General features: G+C 41.3%; 1 protein-coding gene across 1 annotated transcript in view; it reads right to left on the reverse strand.

Moving 5' to 3' along the window:
• Positions 1-22873: 22873 nt before the first annotated feature.
• The window catches only part of LOC136884103 (UDP-glycosyltransferase UGT5), a 97797-nt gene continuing 94992 nt past the window's right edge, over positions 22874-25678 (reverse strand). The window contains exon 6 of the mRNA XM_067156143.2: positions 22874-23720. Coding sequence (XP_067012244.2) covers positions 23423-23720 — 298 coding nt within the window. The 3' untranslated portion in view covers positions 22874-23422. The remainder of the gene's footprint in view (positions 23721-25678) is intronic.

Below are 25678 nucleotides of genomic sequence, written 5' to 3' on the forward strand. Positions count from 1 at the left end.
CTCTAATCTGAGAAGAGGGATACAAGAAAGAAAAGTTTGAAAGTGTTTTCGATAGTGATGCTTTGAGGAATATTTACGTACAATTAGAGTAAAAATGTAACATACCCTTGGCTGTATAGTCGAGGATTTTTAAAGTCGCTGGCCCAGAAATGATCTGAACAGAATTCTTATACAAGCGTAACGTCCCTTCTTTCTTGTTAACTTTATCCAAATCGCTTCTGTGACATTTCAAAATCCACAAATCACACCTACAACAACACATCGGTATTGAAGGTTAACTGCTGCACTATACAATAAAATATGCGTATTATATTTTAAGCCCGTTAAAACATGGGTCGAGCAGGTCAGAATATTATGAAGTACTATAAAAATCTCTGTCACTGGAAGAATATATATGCAAACACAATATTACTTACATGTTCTTGTCACGAGGGAACCTGAAGAACGAGCGCGCATTTTTCTCTACTTCGTAATTACTGCAGCCAAACACAGCACATGCCTTTGCCCTCATGTTAAGAGGAGATATCAAGGAATGACACACGCTACTGTTTAATTATGTCAACTCACTGAAAACGCATAAATAACACCAAAAACTTCACACAAAAATACACGTGCTCTTATGACAGAATCAGTACCGTTCAGGTCTATCCGCTAGAGTGAGCTCTAATAGCTGTCCCTCGATATCTCGCTCAGTGTCATGTATTGTCTCTACTGTATTTAGTAGCAGTTACCTGACTTGAGAGGCTCACGAACATCTTCCAATAAATCAAATACATACTCAGGGAGCAACATGGGCTCTGTCTAGTCAAGTCTGGGAGAGGATACTGAAGCAGAACATTTTGAATGTTGCTTGTGAATAACGTTAGTACCATTAGTGGATATTAAAATACCGGATTTCAGTACCCTCTTTATGGAATTCCGAGCATCCCGTGAGTCAGTCATGTCATTGATCCCACGGTAAGTAGAAGAAAGACGGCAGGTGTCACGAGACCGATGTGCAGTAGAATGGCGTGGTCGTGACGTCACTGGACTCTCCTTCCCAATTTGCGCGTTATTGTCAGTCTATGTACTCTTTGGTATCAGTGTTTTCATTCAAAGCAGTGAAATTTGGTGCATTGTTGTTCGTCTGTGGTCTGCACATTATTCCTTTAATTATTTTTAAAAATCTATTTATTCGGGGTGGGCCGATGACCTTCGATGTTAGGCCACTTAAAACAACAAGCAAGGAAGCTTTATTCGGGGCGTCAACCTGAAGATCTTTTGCTCCTACTTTGCACCATATGTTATGAACCTGCGTGTATGTGGAAATGGCGGAAGTGTGAAGTGTTGAATGCGAGGAAAGGAATATTAAGGACGACACAAACACCCAGTCTTCAGGCCAGGGATATTAATCATTTACAAGTAAAAGCCCCTGACCCGGCTGGGAGTCGGACCTGGGGCCGCCGGGTGACAGGCGGACGTGTTGCCCCACACATTGTGGCGTCGGACAATTATTTTATTACTACCGAAATTTGCGAATGTTTCAAAAGTCGTGAGTGAAGTAAACACCAGTGTATATGTTGTTTTTGTGCTGTTAAAATGCTGTGCACCGGGCGAGCTAGCCGTGCGGTTAGGAGCGCGCAGCTGTGAGCTTGCATCCGTGGGACAGTGGATTCGAACCACTGAAGATGGTTTCCCATTTTCACACCAGGCATTGCTGTACCTTAATTAAGGCCACGGCCACTTCCTTCCCACTCCTAGCCCTTTCGTATCCCATCGTTGCCATAAGAGCTATATGTGTCGGTGCGACGTAAAGCAACTAGCAAAAATAAAATGCTGTGCTGTGTGGTTGCAGGCTGTGCAAACCATCGCAACAACGCAAAGAAACGTGCAGTACAGATTTCCAAAAGACCCAACTCTGCGCAAACAATGGGTATATTTTTGTAAAAGAAAATATTTTTTTGACTCTAAAATCACACGTATATATTCCGAACATTTTTTGCCCTGTGATTTTGAAAGAAATTTATAACCTGAACTGTTATGCCTGACCCTGCCCTCCCCCCATAGGAACTTGTTGAAAATAGGAACAGTTTCTTACAAAACATTGCCGCACTTTCTCCACTTCATCGGTTAATATTATTTCTTGATTATTCAACTGTGATTTATTTAATCTGTACGTGTATAGGGTTCTTATTTTAAATTCATTCAAGTAACTGGGAACTGTAACTAAAATTTCCGGTATATTGGAACATTTAAAAATGATTGTTAAACATATTAACAAAAGGTCTCACTATTTTGGCTTTCAAACTAGGTCTGCAATATTTACAAGAGCACACAGACAAAATAATAAAAATAGTAATTTTATGCAATATCTTAGTGGTTTTCATGTGAAAATCTGATATTACAACGTAAACGTATTTGCGATAAGGAAGATAAGCGGGACGCTCCGCACACTGATTTGCAGCGCCTGACAGACTAGAGTCCGCTGACGTCACATGCTCCTGGTCAGCTGCGCGTGACACCTACCGCCTCTCTTCTAGTTACGGTGATTGTTCCTGCCTCGCATTCTTATAGAATTAAACATCGCTTCAACTGGATCTCCTCAAAAAGTCCGCGTCACCATATTAAAAAAAAATGTAGAAGATGAACAATGCACAGTAAATATGAAGCAGCAAAAATAATACATTTATGTGTTTGTTTGTTTGTTTGTTTGTTTGTTTGTTTGTTTGTTTGTTTGTTTGTTAATTCCTGTTTTATTGCGAACTTTGGACGCCTCTTACATCTCTTCAAGATGTTGGCAGAAATCGTTTTACTGCCACTGGAGTCGCTCATATGCTGGAGAAAATAACATCTTGTCCGGATAATTGTGCCTCAATTGCTGTATTGTGTTACGCTGATGTCATGGACACTGAAAAATATATACATAGATTTCAAAAATCGTATGTTAGGTCCAGCCTCCAAAAAATCGACTCTTGGCGTAACGTGCAGTAAGTTTTCCATCAAGAACTGCAAAGCTGCTGTAACTGGCGTTGAGAAAACCTGCACAGCATAACGCATATTCATCTTTTCTAACGAACATGGTTCGACATGCTTCCTCGTTAGATTCCATACAGGTTTCACCACGAGAATTTTCTGAAGGTGGTAGAGCTCCTTTAAGAAAGACTAGCTGAAGCACCCGGCGTTGCCCGGATTTATTACCAGTTAGTTATGTATGAAATGAATTTTTATAGAATTCCTTCTTGAGATAATGATTGATATTTTGCGACATATTATGCAGTTTTAGAGTATTTTAGACGTGTTTGATTTCAGGTTCTCCGAGTTTTCGTCCTGGTGGAAGCTCGAATTGACTAAAAGTATTCGACCTTTCAAAAAAAGAATAAGTAATAACCAATAACTATATGTATTTTCTCATCGCGCTATAGATACGATGTACACGATTTCAACTCTCATCGAGATTGTAACCATTGGGCCTTGCGACCTCAAAAGCAGTGGACTCAACACTAATCTCCGTCGTTTTAGACTACCGGTATTTACTTTTAAGTCCCTCTCAGACCCCTGTCTCAATGGAAGCTGAAAGTGGACTTAAACGGTATCCAGAGCGTCACAATTCACTCAGCGACACATAAACAATGGATTCGACATTAATATCAGTTACTTTCCATTATTTTTTTGCAAGTTGCTTTACGTCGCACCGACACAGATAGGTCTTAGGGCAGCGATGGTACAGGAAAGGGCTAGAAGTGAGAAGGAAGCGGCCGGGCATTATTTAAGGTATAGCCCCAGCATTTGCCTGGTGTGAAAATAGTAAACCACGGAAAACCATTTTCGGGGCTGCCGACAGTGGGTCTCGAACCCACTATCTCCCGAATACTGGATACTGGCCGCACTTAAGCGACTGCAGCTTTCGAGCTCGGTATTTAATATTATTTTTACATGTTATCCCCTCCTATTCCCCACCCCTAGCAGGGGTTGGGGTGTTTAATCTCCATAGTATTTTTTTCCACATTGTAAGTCCTATATGTAGTTTCGTTGAGAGTTATTTTGGAACATACCCACTTAAATTAATATCAGTCGATTTCCTTAATTTTTATATTTCACACTTCCCTTAGAAGTGCTAGGGATGTATCACTCATACAGTGTCCGGCTCCATGGCTAAATGGTTCGTGTGCTGGCCTTTGGTCACAGGGGCCCCGGGTTCGATTCCCGACAGGGCCTGGAATTTTAACTATCATTGGTTAATTTCGCTGGCACGGGAGCTGGGTGTATGTGTCGTCGTCATCATCATTTCATCCTCATCATGACGCGCAGGTCGCCTACGGGTGTCAAATCAAAAGACCTGCACCTGGCGAGCCGAACGTGTCCTCGGACACTCCCGGCACTAAAAGCCATACGCCATTTCATTTTTACTCCTACAGTATGTTTTTTGGTAGTAACTCATACGTTTACCAATGATGTATGAGGGCTATGCCGGGAGAAACACACAAACATCCGTACTTTCGGTCATTTTGAACATTTTCTTCCCCTCCCCTTCTCACCACCATGCCGATGAGTGCTGAACTGGGATTTCAAGGACATCCGGAGTGTCATTACTCACGTCAGAGACCCCGAAAACACACTAGGACTGTACATTATTTGTCGTTGTGTATTATTTTGTATATTTCATCCTTCTTTCTGTATTTGTTTTGTAATTCACCCCCACCCCTAGGGTTGCTAGAGTTATCTGACCCCATAAAAATGTATCCCAGTTGGTAGGTAAGTTATATGTGTGATAAGTTTGGTTGAGAGGTATGCTAGAACATACACACATGCGTCCATAAACTTGCTCACTTTAGACATTTTCTTTTGTTATTTGTTAAGAAAGAAACCATATTTTCCAGTGCCGACTTATTAAATGTAATAAAAACTTTCCAGTCTGCAAATTAAAACACTTGTGATTTTTGCAGGTATGCCTATAGGCTAGTGTTTTAATTTGCATTTGAAATTGTTGTGTGTCTGATAGACTGGAAAGTTTTTATTACTTTTTATTTTCTTTGCCCGCTCTCCCCCCCCCCCGGCTACCGATTTGGACGAACTTTGTCATTATCGGCATCAAGGGTGTCACAGTTCATCTCAGCGACCCCAAAAAATAGGGAATCGACGCAAATATCGGTCGTTTTCCATTATTTTTAAATTTCACCTCCACCCATGGAAGCTAGGACTCTCTTACCCCCACAGTATTTTTTACAGATAGTAAGTCATACTTTTATCGGTTTTGGTTAAGAGCTATGTTGGAACATACACACATACGTCCATAGTCCTTTGGAAATTTTGTTTTTCATCTTTCTCACTCCTGTGCCAGGCACAGTTGAGTTGGAGGGTAGTCATTATAACGGCAGGTCACCTTTCCGCTGAACTTGGACTTTAAATCATCCGGAGTATCACTATTTATCTCAGCGACCCCGAAAACTATGGATTCGACACTATTTTCGAGTTTTTTTATATGTCACCCCCTCCCATCTCCACCCCTGCGGGTGCTAGGGTTGTCATATCTCCACACAGTTTGTCTCCTGATAGTAAGTTATAAGTGTACCAAGTTTGGTTGAAATCACTCCTGTAGTCCCGAAAAGTATGAATTCAACTCAACAAAAATATCGGTAGTTTTTATTTATAATTATATTTCACTCCCTTCCCGAGGGCTTCTAGGGGTGTCTTACCCCCTCAGTATTTTTTCCAGATTTGGTTGATAGCTACGCTGGAAAATACATACCGGTACGTCCATTATTTTGTTCGTTTTGGACAATGCCTCTTTTAACCTTTCTCAACTTCTGTGCCAAAGGGGTTGAACTTGCAAACGACATCCGGATATGTCACTACTCATCTCAACGACCCCGAAAACTATGGATTCGACACTATTTTCGATTATTTTTATATCTCACTCCCCCTTGCCGCTACACAAAGGGGGCTGAACTTGGACTTTAAAACATCCGGAATGTCACTATTCATCTCAGTGACACCGAAAACTATGAATTCGATAAGAGATAGAGAGAAAAAGATGAGTATTGAAAAGTGTAGAAGTTACATTAAATATAAATGGACAGAAAATGTAAATCGGGAATTAGATTCCCTTATAGAAAACGAGCTACAATTAATTAGGTGTGGCTGTAAAGAAGTTTTGAGGGAAGACAATATTGACAGAGCGTTGGAATTAATTGAATACCCAATTAAAAGTGTAGCTCAGATACACAGAGGCAAGAGAAGAAAGACGAGAGGGGAGGAAGGGTGGTAAAACAAGGAGTGCGAGTAATGAAGCAAAATAGTCATGAAGTCGATAAAGGAATATAGAAAAAACGGAGGGAGTGCAGAAAGAGAAGTTTTCTGTAAATTAAGGAAAGAATACGAACTTAAAATTATTGAGACGAAGAACTTATGGACACAGGAACAGAGTTAATAAATAGGGAGTGTAGAATGAATCAACTCGAGAGAGTATGGGACTGAATAAACAAAATTAATATGGGAGGGAAGAGGTTTGATAAACCGAGCATTGATTATGATTAGTGGGTGAACTACTTCCGCGAATTATTAGGAGGGAAGGAAAAATAGAATTATGGAGAGGGTAAAAATGCCTTACGGAGAGATGTAGAGGTAACAGTACATGAGCTTGATAAAGAAATTTCAAAAGAGGAAGTACTAGAGGTGATAGGTAAAATTAAGGCAGGTTGGCGGGGGAAGTAACGGTATCAAGAACTTCTTTTGGAAATAAATAGGTAAATACAGACAGATGATAGAGGGCAAACTATTCAGCAGGATCTTCGACGGCGGTAAATTTCCCAAAGTGTGGGAAACAGTGATTATGTGCCCAATCTACAAAAAGAAAGGAAACGTATATCTTCCGAGTAATTATAGAGGGATAACTTTTCTGGACTCCTTGAGCAGGATTTACACAGGAGTACAATGCAAATAGACTGAGGGTCTGGGCGGAAGAGAAGTCGGTACTGTCAACTTTTTGGGTGGTTTTAGGAAGGGTAGAAGGAGGACAGATACTATAATGACAGTGAAGATGATCCTAGAAATATACCTGAACAGGGAAAGAGGTAAAGTATATTTAGCTCTCATAGATTTTGAAAAAGCCTTCGACACAGTGAGTAGAAGAACATTAATAGAAAAAAATAGGAAGGATGGGGGTGTCAAGAAAGATTATCCGAGCGATTGATGCGATATACCAGAATGTCTATTGTTGCATTTAACTGGAAGAAAATGTAATAAGTAGTCCAGTAGATTGCACGATGGGATTAAAACAGGGATGCAAGTTATCGCCGATTTTATTTTTATTATTTATAAACGACATATTGCAAGGGCACGGAGGAAACAGCAGGGTGGCGCCGGTAGTAAACGAGATAGAGAACCCAGGATTGATTTTTGTTGATGATGCAGAGAAGTCTGAATGCGGTTCCGGAATATGCTAGGAAGTGGACCTTAAAAATTAACGGTAATAAATCGAAGGTGATAGTAATGCATAAGAATATGGGAAGAAAGAACGAAAGGAAATGGGTGGTTCAGGGGAAGAGAATTGAAGACGTAGAAAAGCTGGAATATCTAGGAGTGCTTATAAATAGAAGAGGTGGATGGGAAGACCAAATAAAGAGATCGAAATGGAAGGGGAAGCGGCTCTCTCAGTGGTTAAAAATCTAGAGACAAATTATAATAAATTATAATATATTAAGGTTAGTGGTAAGCACAATAGGGTTTAGCAGAGTACTGTATGGGGCTGAATTGTGGGGTCTAGAAGAAAAAAGTGATATACTAAATCAAATTACTTGTAAATTTAGTAGTGTTAAACACAGTAGTGTTTAGCAGATTACTGTTTGGGGCTGAATTATGCGGTCTAGAAGAAAAAAGTGATATACTAAATCAAATTACTTGTACATTTAGTAAAACGGCAATGAGACTCCCGCAGTGCACACCGAACGCCGGGGCAATATTAATGTGTGGGGAGTATATACAAGTGGAATGTGTAAAGAGAGTACTTAACTATTGGATGCGTTCAAAAAGAGAGGAGGGAGTAAAGTGCTACAAGCGGCTTACTAACAACAACTGAAAATTATGTATGCTGAGTGCTGGCTGTGGAGAGGATGGGTATGGGTTACATTTGGCAGGGGGTCTGGAATAGAAGGGGCAGTAGAATCCAGAGATCGAATTTAATGAGGATCAAGGACATACAAAGGCAAAGACAGAAGAAAGTAGAAATAGAACATCACATAGTTTATTTAATAAGGTAATACAAGTTCCAAATATAAATATTAGGAACGTGGATAGAATGATGAGAGGAGATCTATTGTGGTGGCTTATTGGTTGTACGAAAATAAAGGGTGGATCAAGAATAAAGATAATTCACTGTGTATATTACGTGGGAAAACGATTGATGACCAACACTTGGTAGGTCAACGTAATAAAACAGAGAAGGTAAGAGTGAAGTTTTGAGTACCACCCAACAAGAGATATTAAAGCAGTGTGATGAGCAAAAAATTATAGGGTGGGTGATTAAAGAATGGAATAGGGGAGTGAACTTGAATCGGTATTTATGTGCTGTTTGAAAATTACGAAGGTTGGAACGTAAATAGTGGGAACTATTTATTTTCAACGAATAAAAAAGAGTTACATGTTAGCAACCTTTACTGTCCTTCAATGTAGTCACCAGCGTTGTGTATAACCCGTTGCCAGCGATGTAAAAGTCGTAGTATACCTTTAGCAGAGCCTGTTCTGTTGATGGTGCGAATGGAGCGGTCTACTGCCTGACGAATCTCTGCAACAGTTCTGAAGCAAATGCTCACGAATAGTCTGGTTTCGATCACTGTCCAGTAACATGGCAAGAGCATGCACTTCTTCTTCACTCGTAGGACGACCTGCCCGATGAATGTCCGCCACAGTTTGTCGATCATCGTTGAGAATTTTACCCAACGTGCTACTGTTCTGTAAGGCAATGCGGATTCCCCGCAAGCTTCTTGAAGACTTTGATGACACTGTCGTGCCGTCCAGCTCTATGGCTAAATGGTTAGCGTGCTGGCCTTTGGTCACAGGAGTCCCGGGTTCGATTCCCGTCAGGGTCGGGAATTTTAACCTTAATTGGTTAATTTCGCTGGCACGGGGGCTGAGTGTATATGTCGTCTTCATCATCATTTCATCCTCATCACGACGTGCAGGTCACCAACGGGAGTCAAATCGAAAGACCTGCATCTGGCGAGCCGAACTTGTCCTCGGACACTCCCGGCACTAAAAGCCATACGCCATTTCATTTTCACTGTCGTGCTGTACGACCTCTGGCACATTCAATCTTGATCCAACTCCGTTGTTCCTGTTTGGGAAAGGTAGTGACAACGTTACGTTAGACCGCTAGCTCACACGGGACTGTGTTCCTCTCGCTTGTGCGCACGCAGGTGATGTGGGAAGGGCAAGTCCATTTGCTCTGAGGTAAGGTAGGTATGTAACCAACGTGTGCTATCAGCGACAATATTAGATTCCGTTGCATAGCGTCTTCACAGCAGTGTTGCCACTATGTATAAACAAATTGAAAGATGTGATCATATAAATTCATAAGGGTTGTATTAAAAGGATAAGGAATGGTTTTGTAGGCTCACAAGTGGACTTGAATGTAAATGGAAAAGTAGGACAATGTATGTAATATCATAAACTGCGAAGGCAGTAAGTTGAACCGCAAGAGGAATGAGGGCATGTACTCCGCAGACTGACGAAATGTTAAAATTGAGACAGCAGGTCTTGCTGTAGTTGTATAGGTCACGAGTGAATATGGTATGTATGTAATTCAAGTCTTGCTGACTCAATCAGGTCAGAAGAGGCAGGTTGTTAGCCTCTATTTGGGGGTTCCGTGTTGTCAGTTCTTCTCGTGAGCAACCTCGCGATCCTCTGGCTGGAGTAACTACTACTCCTATTATTTCTAATTCTATATTGTTCTGTTCAGAGTTGCCGAGTTGCCTTGGTTCCTCTTTTCTTTGTAGATGTTAGTTTTGTTAGTTTTCCTAGTTTTATTTCGTTTTATTTACTCACTTATTTATAACATAAGGTCTCTCAAATGGAGGAAACTCTGTATAGATTTATGGTAAATAAATGTGTATAAATGTACATAAATTATTCCACAAATAACCGAATAAATGTCCACATGGTTTGGTCATGTAACTATCAGCTTGCATTCAGCAATAGTAGGTTCTAATCTCACTGTTGACAGCCCTGAAGAGGGATTTCCATGTTCTCACCAGGAAAATGCTGGGGCTGTTGCTTACTTAAGATCACGGTCGCTTCCTCTAACCCTTTCCCGTCCCATCGTCGCCGTAAGATGTATGTGTGTAGGTGCGGCGTAAAGATAATTGTGTGGTGTGGGGTTGGGGCGACCTCCACAAATAAGTTGTGTGACTTTTTATGCCACATTTACGCTAGTTCACTCGAGAAATTTGCTTTTTTCGCTGCGTCTTCTTCACAAAGAGCGCTTCGCAGCCATCTCATTCTCTGTCAAACAGCAGTCCAATGCCCTTAACTAAAGTATATCTATAATACGACACGCTTCACTAATCAATTTTAAACACACCCCAGCTTTTTCACTTTTTAATACACTTTCTTTAATCGTCAAATATAGAGACAATTTACATAGTACGTAATACAAACGACACGATTAAGGGCGCCGAGAAGCGAACCTAGCGGAAAAATTCGGAACGAAATTGAACCTTCGCTCGCAGTGTTGTCTCGCGCCTCATTTCCAGGCCTTGTCTTATAAAGTAGGCCACAAGTATAATATAGCATCGTTCGTTGCAACGGACGGAACATTTGGATGAAAGATTGTGGAGCCAATCAGAATGAAGTACTCGTTGGCCACACTGTACATAGAGTATCCGCACTTGCTCTCAAGTTGCTTTATGACAGGGGTGCTCAACTTAATTTGCGGGCGAGCTGAATGGCAGATTCCTAAACGTAACGGGGGCACATTGTTCTCCCCCTCCCAAACACAAATATATCCACACACCCAGGCGCCCCCTTTTTCAGTCACCAACCAATTAACCAACCAAGCCCTCACGCGGTTATTCGGCAACATAAGCAATAACCTGAGCCACAATACAAAACAAACTGAGAAAAGTTATCAGTTCTCTGTAACTTGGGATAAACTTACCAATTAATGAGTGGCCTGGAACTTCGCTTGAAGAGACAGTGTTGAAATGTCTGGAAATAGATTTGACACAGCCACCCTTGGAACGGAATGTAGGTGTTCATCACTGATCCGGGAACGTAATTTGAATTTTATAAACTTCATTTCTCAAAATGTTTGTTCACAAATGTAAGTATTCGCAAATGCACACAAGAACATTTTCGCAAATTTTAAGAAAGCCGGATTTTTTAATTTACTAAGCACCCTGTAGAAGTGAATAAGATTTCCTTCCGAGAACTTTCCCCTTAATTGGGAACAACACTGAAGTTCAATTAATTCGATCTGTAGCTCCATGGGTCCATCACCGACATCAACTGCAAATTAATTTTAGAACAAGTTAATTTTCTTTGCATTCACAGAAAGGTCTTTATATCTGGTTTCAAACTCACTCTTCAGTAGGTCAATCAACTTTAAAAACGTATCATATGGCACTGAACTGTTTGAGTTCGCTTCTTGGAGCTCAGTACAACATTAAAATTGTGGGAACGTTCCCTTCTCTAATTGCTGTCGAAATAATTTCATTTTGGAACGCTAACACGTAACTATATACTTCATTTAAAAGCACGCCTTTCCCTTGTAATCCCTTATGATAAATTATATCGCCGTAATCACAATCATTTTCAGCCAGAAATGACTGGAACTGCCGATGATTGAGTCCATGCGATCGAATATAATTAATTGTAGATGTCACTGTGTTCATCATATTGTATGTTGTAAATTGAATACTTTTCCACATAGCACTTGTTGATAAATAATGCAGTGTAATTCAAGAGGCATATCAGTATTTCTGTTAGTAAATTCGTTTCTTATTCTTCGCTCCATCTGTTGTTATAGCTGCCAATCCATCCCATCCTAAATCGAGATCCTTCAATGTTTAACTTAGTTGGAGAAACAAATCCTCGCCTGTTGTAGTTCCATGGATGCTTCTTAAAGATGCCAGCTCCTCAGTTATTTCACACGCTTTGTCAATCCCACTAATAAAAATTAAAAGCTGTGCTGTATCACGGACGTCATTACCTTCATCCAAAGCCAAGAAAGAGCACTCGAATTATTTAGATTTTTAGCGTAATTGTGAGCACAAATTAGCCCCGAGTTCTTCTGTTCTTCTCGTCACTGTGCTCCGCGATAGCTGACCGACTTTAACAGTTGTTTCTTTTCAGGACACATTTCTTCTATTACAGGAAGTATACAGTTCCTCACAAACTCCCCATCAGAGGTTTACCTTTCGCGGCTAATACATGTGCAACTTTATAACTAGCGGGGACTGCAACTGTATTTTCCTCGATCTACTTCGTGAACATCTGTTTTTGAGCGGTGAGACCTTTCATTAATTTAGAAATCTTTCCCTTCCGTAATATTCCATCGTATTTATTGCATACAGATTTGTGGTTCGAATCATAATGCCGCCTGATGTTGTATTCTTAAAAAAATGAGACATTTTCTTTGTATATCGGACACATTATTCAGCCACTATTCTCAATACAAAAGTAGTCGTCAGTCCATTTTTCTTTATAAACACGGCACTCACTATTCACTTTTTTACGTTTGGAAAGGGACATTTTTGTTCACAAATAAATTATTAAAACTACTTTGAATAACAGTAGTTCGTAAGAACGCTAGTTCAAAGTAAAGTAATAATAATGCTATTTGCTTTACGTCCCACTAACTACTTTTACGGTTTTCGGAGACGCCGAGGTGCCGGAATTTTGTCCCGCGGGAGTTCTTTTACGTGCCAGTAAATCTACCGACACGAGGCTGACGTATTTGAGCACCTTCAAATACCACCAGCCTGAGCCAAGTAAAAACTAAGTTAATAGTATGTTGAGAAGGGCAGCTTGCTTTATAACTATGATCGTTGGAGGGGCAGCTTGCTTGCTTGTGGCGTGGCTAAGTCGAGCGCTATAAAGTTTACTTCCGTCAAGATAGCAGTAAGCCATGTGCATGTAGTTAAAGATGGCGCTGACAGCTGTCAAAAAGCATGTAGATTTTTTCAAATTGCCCGCTACTACATGCCTAAGGTTGCAGGCATGTGGATTTAGCCCCGTCAAGATGCCAGCACTGAAGTTTGCGATCGTCTGATGTTTAAAGATGGCAGCTGTCAGCTTGACAACTGTCAAAAATGCACGTGGAATTTTTCAAATTGCCCGCTACTAAGTAGATATAAGGTTTAGTGCCGTAAAGGTAGCAGCACGATGCTGTCTTGTTTAAAGATGGCCGCTGTCAAGAAAGCACGTGGAATTTTTCAAATTGCCCGCCATCACATTTCAAAGGTATGAGGTTTAGTGCCGTAAAGATAGCAGCACAATGCTCTCTTGATTAATGATAGGAGCTGTCGAAAAAGCACGTAGAATTTTTCAAATTATCCGCCACCACATTTTAAAGGTATGAGGTTTAGTGCTGTAAAGATAGCACCACAATGCTCTGTTGATTAAAGATGGCCACTGACCCACCACTACATGCATAAGGATGAGGTTTAGTGCCGTAAAGAGGGTTGCACTGAGGTTAGCGATGCAAGATGGCGGATGACAGCTGTCAAAAAGCACGTGGATGTTAAATTACCCGCTACCACGATGAGGTTTAATGCCGTAAAGAGGGCATCCTGTTGCTTTGTTGATTAAAGATGGCCACTGTCAGAAAAGCACTTGGCTGTCAGCTTGACAGCTGTCAAAAAAGCACGTGGCTGTCAAAACGCACGTAGTTTTGTTTACAAACATGACCTTGCCAGAGGTCAATGCGGCGGAGGCCTCTGCGAAGGGCCTGCGGCGGCGGCGCTAGAACCCCTGACTTATACTACTCCCGTGAAATGCAGGAGGCCTTTCACTCTCCAGGCAAGTCTGCAGCTGTAATTCGATTAAATGAACGGATGAAGTTTAACCTTTACCTGCGTTTAAGGTGGAAATAATTATGCATCTTAGAATTTTTCTACAGTCCATTAAAAGAAACACCATGTCAAGAAAAAAACTAGAGGTAGACCTCGTTATACGCGATATTTACGTTCCGCGGAATTGCCGAGCAAACCGAATTCGCGTAAATTGAGAGTCATTTTTGTACCGGGTGGTACACCTCCACGCCGCTTATTTAAAATTTGCGCCAATTGAAACTCCTCTGCTGGAGGAAGTCTGAACTTTATCTACGGTATTAATTTTCTAGTTTCTCAGAAGATGTCACTACTTGGAAACTTTGGAGTTTTTGAACGGGGTCATTTTTGATGTATTTTTGTTTTACCTGTAGTAAGAAGTGTGAACTTTCTCTTCTAGAGGACACTACTGAAAAACTACAATGGTGCACCCTAGTGCGAAGTGAAAGAACATTTTTTGGAGAAAATTTAATTTCAAAAGTTTGTTCTTTGCTAAATTTCTTTCAGTCATTGTTTAAGTTGGCAATATTAACCCTTTCTTTCCCCTTGTTTTGTATTTAGCCAATCCCGAATTTCTTCAATTAATTTTCCACCAATTATGTGTTTCTTCTTCAGATTGTGTAGGAGTTTTCTTGGTTAGCCAATAAAGTTTTTTTGGGAGGGTGTTCTCATTCCCCTAACGCCTCGAACTTTCCGCGAGAGTATATAAACTGCTGATTTTAGGGTCTCCGGGCCACTTCTGTACCATCTTTCAGTGTGTAAAGTACGTAGCAGGGGGCGGGAAGCGCCTCTTTCTTCGGGCAGCAGCTCAATAACCAGGTAATGGCCTTTTAATAACTTCTTTTCTTGCTAGCTCAGCAGTTTAACTCTCGGGGCGGGTCCGAAGCGTTTCCACCATGTAACCCTTTCCTAAAATGTAACTACTCTTAGCATCTATTCTCTTTTAAAGCTACATATTGGGATAGAGAGTGCTTAACCCTCTCGAGCTCCCACTCATATTGCTTTGAGGTGAACTTATTTCTCACAACCGATTCTTCCTTAATGTAATGTAAATTGTTCTTTTCTAAAGTCACCTCTGTAGTATGGGATTAGCCCTTGCATTAGCGGCCTAGAGCCAGATTAGGTTTTAAACAAAATGTATTAGGAGCGCAGATCGCCTCCTCTCAAGTGGTTATTTTAGAGGTCATGTGATTAACCTTTTTCTTACTTAATAGGCCTCAGTAGGTTGGGTATTTTACCCCTGTATCTATGTCCTTAGAGGACAACTTGAAGGTGGAGTTTGGTGTGGCCTTTAATAGGCTTAATGTTGAGAGCGAGTGGCTCTTTCTCGAAAATTGAGTGTTGTATGCCTCGAGGAGGCTTTACTGTGTAATTGGGAGCGAGTGCTCCTGGGCATGATTGGGGTCTTCTGCCCCTTTGTTGAATTTCTGTATATCGTAAGATTGAGCTAATTGTTCATGTATTGTGGGTTTGGCTCTCGGAGCCCATCCTGTAACTCTGTAATTGTACATTCTCGAATAGTGGCTTTGCTACTCTGTACCTGCCATGCTTGTTATTTCTTAATTTTGAAAAGAAAATATAACCTTGTTAAATTTTAAATTCACTTTAATTTCGTAGCCTGAGACCTGTTCACCCCCCGCACCTTCTTTCACCTCTAACTACCACGGAAAATTCCGTAACAAGTGCTCCTAATACATTTTGTTTAAAACCTAATCTGGCTCTAGGCCGCTAATGCAAGGGCTAATCCCATACTACAGAGGTGACTTTAGAAAAGAACAATTTACATTACATTAAGGAAGAATCGGTTGTGAGAAATAAGTTCACCTCAAAGCAATATGAGTGGGAGCTCGAGAGGGTTAAGCACTCTCTATCCCAATATGTAGCTTTAAAAGAGAATAGATGCTAAGAGTAGTTACATTTTAGGAAAGGGTTACATGGTGGAAACGCTTCGGACCCGCCCCGAGAGTTAAACTGCTGAGCTAGCAAGAAAAGAAGTTATTAAAAGGCCATTACCTGGTTATTGAGCTGCTGCCCGAAGAAAGAGGCGCTTCCCGCCCCCTGCTACGTACTTTACACACTGAAAGATGGTACAGAAGTGGCCCGGAGACCCTAAAATCAGCAGTTTATATACTCTCGCGGAAAGTTCGAGGCGTTAGGGGAATGAGAACACCCTCCCAAAAAAACTTTATTGGCTAACCAAGAAAACTCCTACACAATCTGAAGAAGAAACACATAATTGGTGGAAAATTAATTGAAGAAATTCGGGATTGGCTAAATACAAAACAAGGGGAAAGAAAGGGTTAATATTGCCAACTTAAACAATGACTGAAAGAAATTTAGCAAAGAACAAACTTTTGAAATTAAATTTTCTCCAAAAAATGTTCTTTCACTTCGCACTAGGGTGCACCATTGTAGTTTTTCAGTAGTGTCCTCTAGAAGAGAAAGTTCACACTTCTTACTACAGGTAAAACAAAAATACATCAAAAATGACCCCGTTCAAAAACTCCAAAGTTTCCAAGTAGTGACATCTTCTGAGAAACTAGAAAATTAATACCGTAGATAAAGTTCAGACTTCCTCCAGCAGAGGAGTTTCAATTGGCGCAAATTTTAAATAAGCGGCGTGGAGGTGTACCACCCGGTACAATTTTATTTGTAAAATATAGGGTGAGGTTTCCGTTTACTCACATATTAAGTTTAAAATAGTAAAGATTCTCAGTATTTAAAAAAAAAAACATTATCATGTTTCTGAAACGCATTTTAATGCAAACTTTATACACTTAAAAATTTAACACTGAAACACACAATAATAAACTAAATTCTGCACACACGCTCTTGCATTGAGTTTGAATAGCAGGTCCAGGGAGAGGCATGTGTTGTTGGTTGTAATGCTCAATTCAATCCATTCTTTCAATCGCTTCCGAGCGAGATTTGGTCACTCTAGTCACACGAAAGTTAGTAAAAGATTGAGCAATTTTTCGAATTGTTTCCGCGTTGTCACGAATAGTTCTCATAGTGGATTCACTAAGTCCGAAAGCACGCTGAATGTCAACAATATGCTCACCTTTCTCATAGCGATCCAAAACTTCTTTGTTTCTAACGAATACGTCTTTGGTACTCGCTTCATTCCTTCGACAAGCACACTTTCTTTCCTTTTACCCGGCGTTTTAAATACGAAATCTGTCTGTGCAACTTCACAGCTCTGGTAACCGGAACTGACGATTCACGTCTCTACAAACACGACAGAAGATGCGCTTGCCCCGTTTAACCTTGTCGCGCGTCACAGTGTACGTTACAGAGTTCGGCACTCATGTCAGTACCCGCCTTAAGGCATTACAGCTTCCATATACTGTTGACAGATGGCAGCACTAGACATAAAAACAAAATCGCGTACACATGCGAAATCGCGGATAACGAATGCGCGTATAACGGGGTTTACCTGTACAAATAATTCACAGATTTGTCAAATGTTTTTATCCCCTTTCACCAAAAATTACAATAAAGCTTTTATTATCTAGTTTTTCCGGTATCTACGAAAAACATAAGTGATAGAAACTCGTCCAGGGCCACATAAAATGCCTTCGCAGGCCGTACGTTTATCATCTCTGCTTTATGAGATTCTCGAGATTTTGGCTATTTGTCTCGAGACTCTCGAGCGAGAGAAATTCCCATCTCTGGTTATACCACTGCAGCATTCCCCTCTTAATGATTACAGAGTCAGATAAACCTTCGCCTAATCTAATTCTCCGAGTTATATTTTCTAGAAATATAGCCACCCATCCAGTCACTCTTTTTTTCTAGTCCAATAGCACTCATTTTTGCCAGTAGTCTCCCATGATCTACCCTATCAAAAGCCTCAGATAGGTCAATCGCAATGCACTCCATTTGGCCTCCTGAATCCCGGATATCTGCTATATCTTGATGAAATCCTACAAGCTGGGCTTCAGTGGAATAGCCTTTCCTAAACCCAAACTGCCTTCTGTCAAAAACCAATTATTAATTTCGCAAACATGTCTGATATAATCAGAAAAAATGCTTCCCCAAAGCTTACATGCAATGCAATTCCTCTTAGTTGTAACTTATTTAACCTTTTCCATCCCATGCCCGAGTTAACTCGGATGTCAGCATCTCTCCCGCTGTACCAAACACGATTTAACTCGAATTTCAAGCACTGCACTGTTCTTCACTTCCGAGTCCAGTGTGATGGTGTAATTTTGTAGTTCAATACATGCTCAGTTCCGATGACGGACAATTCCTAAATCACCTTACCGTATTTTGACAATAATTATGTGCCTTGTGCTTTTCTTTCACAGCTCTCTTCTGAGATGAGTGCGCAGAAGTGTAAAGAAAGCATGAAGGAAGATTATATTTTAGAAATGTTTGAGAATAATGATGAGGCTGACTTTTATTAGTATAGTGAAGATAAGTAGTAGTAGAAGAAGTTGTAAAAATTTGTCAAGTTCTGGGGTAATGTTGTCGTACCATGACTGTCCAGTAGCTAAAACAAGTTATTTTAGCCTATTTCAATCATTTTCGAAACATCAAGAAAAATCTGGTATGGAATATGCATAAGTTTTAAAAAACTTGGGAGTGAAAAAGTTAATTGAAACGCTGTGAAAATGTAATGTACGCTAAATTTTATCGTGTAGAAATGGTCTTTCTTTCTTTCTTTCTTCTTTCTTAATCATTTTACCCTTCAGTGTTGGCTTTTCCCTCGGTCTCAGGGAGGGATATCACCTCTACCAAAACAAGGGCAGTGTCCTGGAGCGTGAGACTTTGGGTCGGGGAATACAAATGTGGAGGAGGATGAGTATCTCGTCCAGGTGGCCTCACCTGGTATGCTGAACAAGGACCTTGTGGGGGATTGAGAAGATTGGAAAGGATAGAGAAAGAAGAAGGAAGGAAGCGGCCGTGGCCTTAAATTAGGTACCATCCCGATATTTGCCTGGACTAGAAGTGGGAAACCACGGAAAACCACTTAGAGAATGGCCGAGGTGGGAATCGAATCCCTCTCTACTCATTTGACCTCCTGAGGCAGATGGACCCCATTCCAGCCCTCGTACCACTTTTTCAAATTTTGTGTCAGAGCCGGGAATCGAACCCGGCCCTCCGGGGGTAGCCGCTAATCACACTAACCACTATACTACAGAGGTGGACGCCCTGATTTGATGCGGTGTTTTCAACTTTTCAACTTTGTTTTCACTAAAATGTTCAATTTAGATTTGTGTCACTATTCTTGCGGAAGTGATATATTAGTACCATGACTAGAATGATACGTTAAATATGGAGCTAGATAACATTATTTCGCTTATCCATCATTTAATACAGGTCTAACTAACATTATATTCTATGTTCTGCATATAGTGCCTCATTGGCTCGGGTGGCAGCGCGCCGACCTCTCTCCACTGGGATCCGTGGTTCAAATCCCGGTCACTCCATGTGAGATTTGTGTTGGACAAAGCGGAGACGGGACAGGTTGTACTCCGGGTACTTCAGATTTCCCTGTAAGTAATTTTTCATTCCAACAACACTCCCCAATATCATTTCATTTCACCTGTCAGCCTCAGAGGAGTGCGACAGGCTTCGGCAGTCGGCACAATTCTTATCCTCGCCGCTAGATGGGGCTCCATTCACTCCATTCCTGACTAACTTGAAACTGGAAACAGTCTGTGCATTTTTCCTACTTTCTGTGTATGTCAAGAACAGACCTATGTACGTACCGATAAATAAATTTGTAAATTATGTGTAGCTGTTTCTTGATTTAGACTTGATGAAGTTTATAAAAGGAATCAAGGTCAGCTGTAAGCAAATAAACACTATTGACTATAGAGAGGACACCGTGATTCTTAATACCAATATAAATAGTCCGTTATTGGACATTATAAATTTTCCAGCTAACTCATTCCTGGTTGCCAGCGTTTCGCCCCATTGTGCTAAGTTGGGCTCATCAGTTGATACACAGCACATCCACCAAGACGCATGGCTAGTGCATACCGTGGAGGCCACTGCGTAGGCTACTTGTAGCCACCGGCAGTGCCAATGCACTATGAGACACTTTGTCTCATTTTCAAAAATTGATGCCTGCCTGGCCATCAGATGATAAAATTGATTCCTACAGCCATGCGTCTTGGTAGGTGTGCAGTTTACTAACTGATGAGCCCAACTTAGCACACTGGGGCGAAACGCAGGAATGAGTTAGCTGGAAAATGTATAACTATTTCCAATAACGGACCAACTATATTGGTATTATAAATTTACTCATTCGGAACAAATATTTCAGGTTCCCTATGGGAATCAATATCTTTATCACCGTGATTCTTGTCGACATTTTAGAAAACCTGCAATCCCTTTTCTTAAAGTTGGAATTCAAGTTGACAATGTGGAGCAAAAATTCGCTAATAGGAAGAGGAGATAGGGATTGGATTAATTCACTAAGAAAGAGGTTCGATAAATTTTCAACTTTTTGAATATTTAAGAAAGACTAGGTAAACAACTGGTAGGAAATCTGCCACCTGGGCGACTGCCCCAAATGCATATCAATGGTGAATGATTGATTGAGCACCATTTACATAACACAATTTCTTAGATTTGGAATGTAATACAAATAGACTTCACAATCGCGTTCAGCACTTATGGCTGTTTTCGGACTGAAGTTTATTTGAGGTACTGAGTTGCTGCCTAGCCGAGGAAGTTAAAGAGCGCCGGTACATTCGAGAAACATGCAGATTTTTTCCGTTGTCATGAAGTCGAAACAAGACTTTCTCTTCTGGAGAGGCACGTCATTTTAACTCAGCGCATACAAGGAACGAGTACCAGGTTCATTCCTGGGGACGAAGATGGCCGAGTGTAGAGCTAACAACTCTCTCCCATTCAGTGCCAACGCTATGTATAGTGTAGCTCCTTACCTTTCACTCCTTCAAAGAATATGCAGAAAGATGCGTCTGCCTTGGGATTGAATGAACTTATACTTTATTAATTTGTATTATTATTATTTAATCAGTTTAACCTCCAGGGTTGGTTTTTCACTCTGACTCAGTGAGTTATCTCACCTCTACTGCCTCAAGGGCAGTGTCCTGGAGCGTGAGAGATTCGGTCGGGCATACAACTGGGAAGGAGAACAAGTACTTCGTCCACGTGGCCTCACCGGCTATGCTGAACAGGGGCCTTGTGGGGGGATAGGAAGGGATGGACAAGGAAGAGGGAAGGAAGTGGCCTTAAGTTAGGTACCATTCGGGCATTTGCTTGGAGAAGAATTGGGAAACTACGGAAAACCACTTCGAGGATGACTGATTCGGGAATCGGACCCCCTCTACTCCGATCGCCTCCCGAGAATGAGTGGACCCAGCTCCGGTCCTCGTACCACTTTTCAAATTTCGTGGCAGAGCTGGAATACGAAACCGGGCCTCTACACCACTACACCACAGAGGTGGACCTTTATTAATTTATTTGTGGAAAGTACATTCAAATTTATCACTAATGGAAAAGAGTATTCGTTTTCTTTGGATCGATAACCCTCTCCTTCATTATTCACCCTCCCCAAGATGTTTTCCAAGTATGAATATATTGCATGGAAACATCCATAGTTAATTAGTTCCATCAGAGAATTACAGTAGGTGGAGCATTATCATGTGCTTCAGTACCTCTAAGGTAGGGCCTCTCAAACACTCAAAATCTCACGCGTGAAACTGAGGCGCAGAGGTCCTGTGCACAGTGCATCGGTCCCACTCGGCTCGGCTCGGACCAGCGCTTCGTCTCGGGGCGACTCGGCTAAGCTCGGCTCAACTCGGCTCGGATTTGGAGCGCTACGGATCAAGTGAGGAAGAAGGAGAAAGGCGGAGCGAGCGAACAGGCGTGGGGAGAGAGAGAGAGAGAGAGAGAGAGAGAGAGAGAGAGAGAGAGAGAGAGCTATTGCTCCAAATCGAGGAGTGGGGGTCTGCACTCTGGTCAACCAAGCGAAGTCGTCTTTTGCACCTTGCACCGCGCAATGCACTGGTGCACGCACCCTGAGAGGCCCTGCTTTAAGGTAAGGATGTATTCTGCCCGAAGGTAGGTCCGAACCTCCGCAGAGGTGTGCTTGAGCCAGAATTATGTACGGTAGGGTAGCCAGTTCCTTTTCGCTTCTCCACTCCCTTATACCTCACCAACAGCGCGTGGCAACACATCCAAATCTTAACCACGCCCAATGTTGCTTAACTTCGGAGGTCTCACGGGATCCGGTGTTTCAACACGGCTACGGCCGTTGGCTCAGTACCTCTGCATTGGAGGTATCGCGCGCCCGGAAGAAAACTTCATTTTCTCCGCCAATCCGATTGCACCATTTTTTGTTGGTATAGTTGTGATACACCCGTATGTTAACCAATAGTGGGGATAACCGGTCCCGCGGTCTAGGGGTGGCGTGCCTGCCCGGAGGCCCCAGGCTCTTTTCTCGGCCAAGTCACCGATTTTTACCTGGATTTGCGGTTTGGTTCGAGGTCCACTCAGCCTGCGTGATTACATCTGATGGGCTGTCTGACGGTGAGATGGCGACCCTGGCCTAGAAAACCAAGCATAACGGCCGTGAGGATTCGTCATACTGACCAAGCGTCACCTCGTAATCTGCAGGCCTTCGGGCTGAACAGTTGTCGCTGCCCATTAGCGACGAAGGAGGAGGCGGGGAGTTGTTGGGGATAACACACAACCCTGTCTCCCTCGCTTTTTCATTTGGGTGTTCAATCCACACTGAAGCCTTTTGCTGTCGATAGAGGTGGCTGATGAAAGTCAGATCTTCAGCAATCTCTATAAACAGCCTCAGTTAACCCTCTAACACTAAATCCATCCTCCCTGTTGAAATAAGAAAGAAAAAAGAAATAACACAATTCTTACTTAATTACTTCTGTCGAAAGTTTATTGCTCTTAGATTTTCTCCTAACAGCTTGATTGTCCCCTACAATATCTCCAAAAATAGTTGAGAGAAGTCCATAGAAAAACACAGAAAATATAATCGAACAACCTTTCCATGTATGAAGTGACCGGCTCCAATCGACGGTATGGATTGTATGAAAGTATACACACACACTGACACACGAGGTTATGAACCAGCTGCTCACAAATTATGTTATTAGTAGAGCCCGGATTTTTAAGCATTACTAGATTAGAATGAAAACTTACTGAAGCGAATAGCAAGTACAGTCTACCTTCACAACGACAGTGCTATGGGGTTTGCATAAACATTAGGAGTACGGCTCATCAGAACCCCTACAATTTATGTTACTCTTGCTACACTATTGAGGAGCGGGTGGCCGACACTACCTACTAACCAAATTAGTTTTGCAATCTAAGCTGTTACTGCATAAAAATCCGGGCTTTGGTTGTTAGTCATTTAATTCGTACGTTCAGTTTCTTTGACGACACGACAGAGAGAGAACTTAATCTCTCTTCTTGCTCTTGTTTTTGGGACTGCTCTTCGTTTTATGGAACAGTTTTCTGTACAAGGCACGAAGTACGAAGGCAGTAACCAGTAGCACCAAGACGACTGCTCCCAGGAGCACAGCGAGGACATCCAGCAAGTGGTACTGGTACCAAGAGAGGTCCAAGGCGGCGGACCGTAGGTGAGGGGCCCCCTTGTGTCGGATTACGTACTCAGTCCAGTAAACCGCGGTGTCCATTGGAGACTGTGGGTTGTCTCTGAAGATACTCGACAAGCGTTTGGCATTCTCCTTGTATCTGCAGAAGAAAGTATATGTTAACTTGTTGCTCACTAAGAACTAGCGAAAGAAATATACAGCATGTTCAAGTCGAGTCTGCAAGACAAGTAGTTCTATTGAACTGCTTCCAGGAACTTGGGCGAACAAGGAGAGCTCTCTATAAGATCATGTTGGATATCTCAAATTACAGGATGAAACAGGATGAAATGAATACTACACTTGTGGGGTTTTATTTTTAGGACGTGTATTGTGGAGTGGGGTCACAGAAATCATCGATGGTTAATAATAATAATAATAATAATAATAATAATAATAATAATAATAATAATAATAATAATAATAATAATAATAATAATAATAATAATAATAATAATAATTGTACCGGGAGGTACACCTCAACGCCGCACATTCAAATGAAGCTCCTTATGAACTCCTCTATCGACCAAAATGTGAAATTGCTACTACAGGAAGTTGGAACTTTAATCAGAAGATGTCACTACTGAAATTTTAAGTAATTGTGTTATTGTGAAGTTTCCTAAACTGATTGGATTTCTTTCGGTTTTGTTTTTGCTGTACATCAAGAAGTTTGGACACTTTCCACAAATGTCACTACCAAAAAACTATGGTCATGCACTCTGGTGCAAGGTAAAGGAAGTTGTTTTTGAATTTTGTGTTCATGGGTTTTCTTTAGTAAATTAACTTTCATTTGTTTTTCTGATACATTTTAAAGGTTTGTAACACTTATTTCTCAGTCGGCCAGTTTCGAAGTTAGCCAACTGGAATTGTCTGTAATTATTTTTCAGCCTATCACAGACTTCGCTTTGTTCTTTGGGTGTAATTTTTGTGTCTGCCAATAAAATTGAGAAGGTGTGGCCGGACTAGTCTAGAATCCTCTCGAACCTTCCCTGAGGGTATATAAACTGCGGCTGCTCTGGCCACCTTGTCTCAGTGATCGTCGTCTTTCTGAGTGTGTGTGTTAAGGCAGGAGGCGCGACACCTCATTCTTCGGCAGGCAGAACATCAGCCAGGTAATGACCACCAGACTTAGTTTTTTGTAGCTACCTTCGTAGACTTATCCGAAGGGAAGGTCCGAATTTTTAACTATGTAACAAACCTTTTCTAAATGTAAATTTTCGTTCGACTAATGTAAAATTTCGTAAAGTCCTTAACTGTAATTCGGGGAAAGAGAGTGAGTTACCCTCTCGAGCTCCCCTTCAACTTGGTTTGAGGTAACTACGATTTCATAACTGTTTTTTCCTGTAATGTATTAAATTAACTTTCATTCCAGTCACCTCAGTAGCTTGGGATTAGCCCCTGTATCATCGGGCCGAGAGCCCTGGTAGGATTTCAATTCTTCATTATTTAGGAGCGCAAGTGTACGCCTCCATTCTGTTTGTGTTCGGGCCATTTATTTAACCTGTTCTTTTTCCGCAAAGCCCCAGTAGGTTGGGTACTAGATACCCCTGTGTAAAACTATTTCCATTTATAAATCGTGCCTTGTGAGTCCAGAGAGTGTAAGATTTTGATGTAATGTTGCCTTAAGTAGGCTGTAAGAAATTGAGAGCATGTAGGCTCTTTCATAAGTTTTGTAATAGTGAGGGGTGCCTCTGGAAGGCTAAAGATTGTAAACTTTGGAGCAAGTGCTCTTGTATTTGGGAGATATTTCTCCTTATCTGATCAACGAAACATTTGCGAAAATTGAAAATTTGGAGCCTGAAGCTCAATACTTGTAAATCTGAGGACTTGAAGCCCACAATTGTTAAATGCCCTATTCTGGGCTTCTCTATTTGAATCCACAAATTTGTTATTGTTCACTCAGTGAAGAAATTTGTTAAGTTTGAAATTCTAAAAGAAATATAACCTTTATTTAAACTTTTAATTCAATTCTTGATATTGTAGTTAGACCTATTCAAGCCCATGCCTTCTTTCACTCTCTGTGTTCCACTGATAACCCCGGAACAATAATAATAATAATAA

This window comes from Anabrus simplex, chromosome 1 (assembly GCF_040414725.1).
Source record: "Anabrus simplex isolate iqAnaSimp1 chromosome 1, ASM4041472v1, whole genome shotgun sequence".
Taxonomy (NCBI): Eukaryota; Metazoa; Arthropoda; class Insecta; order Orthoptera; family Tettigoniidae; genus Anabrus; species Anabrus simplex.